Here is a 5,776-nt window from a genome sequence, read left to right as displayed (position 1 = left end):
CTGAGCAAAGACGGCGTCGGGGACGCAGTCGACGTAACATACTACCGGAGCATCATCGGAGGCTTGCGGTACCTGACGCATACACGGCCAGACATAAGTTTTGCGGTGGGATATCTGAGTAGGTTCATGGAGGCCCCTGCTGCAGATCATTACGCCGCGGTGAAGAACCTGCTGCGCTATATAGCAGGGACGCTGGAGTATGGATGCGTATTCAAGCGTGGCGAGCCAAAGCTGACAGGGTTCAGTGACGCCGATCATGCCGGGGATATTGTTGATCGGAAAAGCACAACTGGCACCTTCTTCTTCCTTGGTGAAAGCCCCGTCAGCTGGCAGTCACAGAAACAACGGGTGGTGGCCATTTCCTCATGCGAGGCCGAGTATGTTGCTGCCACTACTGCTGCGTGTCAAGGGATTTGGCTGGCACGACTCCTCGGCGAGATGCTGAACGTGGAGACAGTGCCACCAAAACTGTTCGTCGACAATAAATCGGCGATCTCTCTATCGAAGAATCCCGTCTTCCACGAGCGGAGCAAGCACATCGACATCCGATACCATTTCATTCGGGAGTGCGTGGAGGAAGGAAAGATCGACATCGACTACGTCCGAACCAATGACCAACTTGCTGACACTCTGACAAAAGGACTTGGACGACTGGCATTCCAGGAGATGAGGAGGAGGATCGGCATGACTGAAGTTCTTAGGAAATAAACCAGCCACGACAAGATTAGGGGGGGGGGGGGGTGATTTGTTGACAACTTAATCTAGTCGTTGGTAGCAGTAGTTTAGAAGCTTTATTTCCCTTGTTTTCAGCAAAGTTCAGTAGGCACAAGCCGTGCCTGTGCGTGCCGTGCATGTAGGGCTAGGACCCGGTCTTGGTGCTCGTGGGATGGCGCGAGCGTGAGCCAGATCGTGGCGCCGAGGTAGGATCTCTATCGGCCACCGTTTTCCCTTTCTGTAACAGAATAAGAAGGAATGAGATAGACAGAAAAGTCGCAACGATTCACGCGACGTAAAAACTCCAGTGTTCATCTTTGTCAGAGTGAGAGCGAGAGAGAAGAGGGATTCCTGACATTTTCCTCCCCGGAGCCGCACATGTTGCCGCAAAAGCTAGCTGATCCCCAGCAGCGCTGTGCGCTCCGGGGCAACATGTCAGCCTCACAGCACGAGAGAGGTCATGCATGTGTGTGTGTGTGTGTCCATGGCCACTTGACCATGCATGCATGCATGCATGAACGAGTCTGAAGTCTGAACACCCAGCACCATGCCCCCAAGCAACCAAGCTAGCTCCTCTCCCCTCTCTGGCCTGGCTTGTGCTCTGCTCCCTAATGGCATTAACTGCCACCCAACAACCCGCCCACCCACCATCTCCTCCCCAACCCAACCCCAGCCCCAGCAGCAACGCAACGCAACGCCACCATCCCTAGCTATATCTAAACACCCAGCACTCCCACTCCCTCCCACCCTCACCACCACCACCGCCCATCCATCGGTCGGCTCGCCGCCACCAGTCGAGCCCGCCCGACCCCGGCCATGGCGCGGGAGGAGCTGTCGACGGAGATCGTGAACCGCGGCGTGGAGCCGTCGGGCCCGGACGCCGGGTCGCCGACCTTCTCGGTGCGCGTGCGCCGCCGGCTGCCCGACTTCTTGCAGTCGGTGAACCTCAAGTACGTGCGGCTCGGCTACCACTACCTGCTGAGCCACGGCGTGTACCTGGCCACCATCCCGGTGATCGTGCTGGTGTGCGGCGCCGAGGTGGGCAGCCTCAGCCGCGACGAGCTGTGGCGCAAGGTGTGGGACGAGGCCACCTACGACCTCGCCACCGTGCTCGCCTTCCTCGCCGTCCTCGCCTTCACCATCTCCGTCTACATCATGTCCCGCCCCAGGCCCATCTACCTCATCGACTTCGCCACCTACAAGCCCGCCGACGAACTCAAGGTAAACCTACTCCTAATCCTAATCTCCTCATCCTTACTCGTACTCTTAGTTTTTTACTGCTTAGTTAATTACAGAGCACTGCATCCATTTGCATGCGAGCATATGTTATACCGTACATGCTAAATATCGATCCGGATCGATCGTGTAGGTATATGGATCACAAGTGAAGGTTTTTTTCTTTTTGGGTAGGATTTCTTTTTGCTAATTAATTCCAGACACGAAATGTTGATGAGTCTAGCATTAGGTGTAAAAAAGTTTGGAAAAAGTTAGATGAGAGAAATGTTTGGGAGCAGAGATATGGATGTATTAGCAGTTTCTTGGGCGGAAGATCGATCTCTCGAGGTCGACATGTGTAATCGCACAAGTCACGTTTGGCACACACGAGTTTTGCGTGAGACGTATACTAGATGGAATCCTATGGAATTCCCTCGCGTGCTAATCTACCTATCTTCCCAACGGGGCCTCCTCACTAGATAACATGAATGCGAAAAACATGTCCCGAAATACTTTAGAGGGTGCTTGGATACGTTTTAGTCCCATGACTAAAAGTAGTGGGACTAAAACTTGCTAGCCTCACCCATGCTTGGATACAAATACTAAATAGACTAAAATGAGTTAATGAGCATTTATTATTCTCCAAACCCTCCAATCCCGAACTCGCATGTGTTAAAGGAGAGGAGTTAAATGAGGAGAGAGAGGACTAATCCACATTTTAGTAGGGTTCCCCTGACTATTAGTCTCAAGACTAGTTCTAGCCTCTCTTTAGTCAGGGGTGATTGGAACTTTAGCCTTTAAAAGAGACTAGTTTTAGTCAGACTAAAAATAGTCCCTTGGATCCAAGCATGGCCAATCTTCGCGTACTAATCTAGATATCTTCTGAACGGGGTCTCACCAGAGTACTACTAGCTAGTTTCACTCTTATATTGTACTACTAGAAAATACTTTGTCTTCAGCTAAAAAGATGCTGGCCCATGCTCAATTAATTACTTGGAAGAATGCAAAGGGCTATGCAGCTGTGATAATCAAACGGAGTAAAATGTTACGGGGTAAAGAAAATGACAGAAAAGTTACTGTCATGTTTTGTAAAGTAACAAACCAACAAAGTACACAAGTACTCCCTCCGTTCCTAAATATTTGTCTTTCTAGAGATTCTAACAAATGACTACATACGAAGCTAAATGCGTGAATCTGCACGTTAAAATATGTCTATATACATCCGTATGTGATAGTCCATTTAAAAACTCTAAAAACACAAATATTTTCCGGCGAGCTTTGCATTCTCCCAAACTGATTGAATACATCTCTTTCAACTTTTCTGTTAGGCAACTACTCTTCCACATTTCTTTTATACGGTTATATATATTTGGTATACGTAGATGTGGATCCAGGCAAGCGAAATTACGTGTACCCGTACCTGCCCCTGCCCCTCCATTAATACGCTCCCAGTGCTGCCCAGCTGCCACCAATCAGACTATAGCTATCAATGTTGCATTAACTAACTTTTTTTATGGTTGCATTAACTAACTTTGTATAATGGGAGCAGTAATACTACTGTTGAGTAGTATGGGCGATCGAGTCAGGCTGAAAGGTCGGTTCGGTGTTGGACCGTAGACGGCATATCTGGGCCCGGCCCGGCCCTTGTGAATGAATTAGTGAGCGGGGGCGGCCCGGAAGTTATGACGACGGATGGATCGCCGTCGAGCCGGTAGAGGGAGGTTTCGGCTGGGGTACATCGGCCGGTCGTCCAATGCGGTTGGCAGCTCCCGCGCACACGCACAATCAATGACCCACCCTCGATGCAAAAATAAAAAATAAAAAATAAAAAATCAATGACCCGCCCACCAAACCAATCTTCTTCTGAAAATGAAAATGAAAGATTTTTTTTAGATAGAAATTATGTTGTGCGTCTTGTTCACGTTGTGATCTCGGCTCCGGCCGCTGGATGGATCGTCGGCGAGGAAATGCAGGTGTCCAAGGCGGAGTTCATCGAGCTGGCGCGCAAGTCGGGCAAGTTCGACGAGGAGAGCCTGGCGTTCCAGGCGCGGCTGCTGGCCAAGTCCGGCATCGGGGACGAGTCCTACATGCCGCGCTGCGTCTTCCAGCCCGACGCCAACTGCGCCACCATGAAGGAGGGCCGCGCCGAGGCCTCCGCCGCCATGTTCGCCGCGCTCGACGAGCTCTTCGACAAGTGCCGCGTCCGCCCCAAGGACGTCGGCGTGCTCGTCGTCAACTGCAGCCTCTTCAACCCCACCCCCTCCCTCTCCGCCATGATCGTCAACCACTACAAGATGCGCGGCAACATCCTCAGCTACAATCTGGGGGGCATGGGCTGCAGCGCGGGCGTCATCTCCATCGACCTGGCGCGTGACATGCTCCAGGCCAGCGGCGCTGGGCTCGCCGTCGTGGTGAGCACCGAGGCCGTGTCATTCACGTGGTACGCCGGGAAGCGCCGGTCCATGCTCATCCCCAACGCCTTCTTCCGCGCGGGCGCCGCCGCCGTGCTGCTGTCGAACCGCCGCAGGGACTTCCGCCGCGCCAAGTACCAGCTGGAGCACGTGGTGCGCACGCACAAGGGCGCCGACGACCGCGCCTTCCGCTCCGTGTACCAGGAGGAGGACGAGCAGCGGATCAAGGGCCTGTCCATCAGCCGCGACCTGGTGGAGGTCGGCGGCCACGCGCTCAAGACCAACATCACCACCCTCGGCCCGCTGGTGCTGCCCTTCTCGGAGCAGCTCCTCTTCTTCGCCGGCGTGCTGTTCCGCCACCTCTACCCGTCCAAGACGTCCACCCCGCCGCCGCCGGCCGCCAACGGGGACACCTCGGCCGCCGCGCCCTACATCCCGGACTTCAAGCGCGCGTTCGAGCACTTCTGCATGCACGCGGCCAGCCGCGACGTGCTGGAGCACCTGCAGCGCAACCTGGGCCTCCGCGACGCCGACCTGGAGGCCTCCCGCGCCGCGCTGCACCGCTTCGGCAACACCTCCAGCAGCAGCATCTGGTACGAGCTGGCCTACCTGGAGGCCAAGGGCCGCGTCCGCCGCGGCGACCGCGTGTGGCAGCTCGCCTTCGGCTCCGGGTTCAAGTGCAACAGCGCCGTGTGGCGCGCCGTCCGCCGCGTGCGCCGCCCGTCCAGGAGCCCGTGGCTGGACTGCGTCGACCAGTACCCGGCGCGCATGGACGCCTGACCCGATCGAGATGGCGAAGCAGGCGCACGTGCTAATAATTAAGCGAGGTAAAGGAACACGTCCGTCGTCGTCGCGCCCGCGTTGGGTAAGTGCAGGCTAATGGAGATGGTGCTATCGATTTGCATGTAACTGCATGCATGCAGTGCCGCTGGTTTAAGGTTTGAGCTTTGCTTAATTTGTGCTGGTGTTGTAGCGGTTATCTATTGTTAAGGGGTTTAATCATAGACTACGTACCATAATGCGCAAGTGTGTGTGCGCGCTCTTGTGAAACTTATGTGAACTTGATTATCTACGTGCAATTTCATTACTTTGGACTTTGGACTACTGTTATCTATGTGCAATTTCATTACTTTGGACCTTTTTATATAAGTTGGGTGTCTCTTATGGATGGGATACTCATATGTAAATCATCTTCCCTTATGTTCTATAGCGTTCTTACATTATAGAAAAGAGGGAGTAGATACTTATAAATTACTAAAAGAGAAGGAGGCTAAGAGCATCTCCAACAGCCGTGCAACACGCGGCGCGTTAAAAAAAACGTTTGCAGCGCGCTGATCGCGAGTTTTTGCGCGGCAAGGAGCGCTTGCTCCAGCGGCCGCTGCAAAATGCACGCCCGAGCCGCCCCAACAGACACGCTAAACTGCAGCGCGCGCGAG

At 53.9% G+C, this 5,776-nt stretch overlaps 1 protein-coding gene across 1 annotated transcript; it reads left to right on the top strand.

Annotated features, from left to right (window-relative positions):
• Positions 1–1,439: 1,439 nt before the first annotated feature.
• LOC123084705 (3-ketoacyl-CoA synthase 10) lies at positions 1,440–5,444 on the top strand. The gene is made up of 2 exons (XM_044506196.1): positions 1,440–1,935; positions 3,903–5,444. The coding sequence occupies exons 1-2, from the start codon at positions 1,531–1,533 to the stop codon at positions 5,118–5,120; spliced, it is 1,623 nt and encodes a 540-aa protein (XP_044362131.1). The 5' UTR covers positions 1,440–1,530; the 3' UTR covers positions 5,121–5,444.
• Positions 5,445–5,776: the final 332 nt, after the last annotated feature.

This window comes from Triticum aestivum, chromosome 4A (assembly GCF_018294505.1).
Source record: "Triticum aestivum cultivar Chinese Spring chromosome 4A, IWGSC CS RefSeq v2.1, whole genome shotgun sequence".
In the NCBI taxonomy this organism is placed as follows: Eukaryota; Viridiplantae; Streptophyta; class Magnoliopsida; order Poales; family Poaceae; genus Triticum; species Triticum aestivum.
This window is presented reverse-complemented; position numbering and strand designations above follow the sequence as displayed.

Bases quoted from the DNA above. Each gene is read 5' to 3' on its own strand.
- LOC123084705 (XM_044506196.1), top strand. From the start codon at position 1,531: ATGGCGCGGGAGGAGCTGTCGACGGAGATCGTGAACCGCGGCGTGGAG. The intron at 1,936-3,902 runs GTAAACCTACTC...GAGGAAATGCAG, and splicing joins AGCCCGCCGACGAACTCAAG to GTGTCCAAGGCGGAGTTCAT.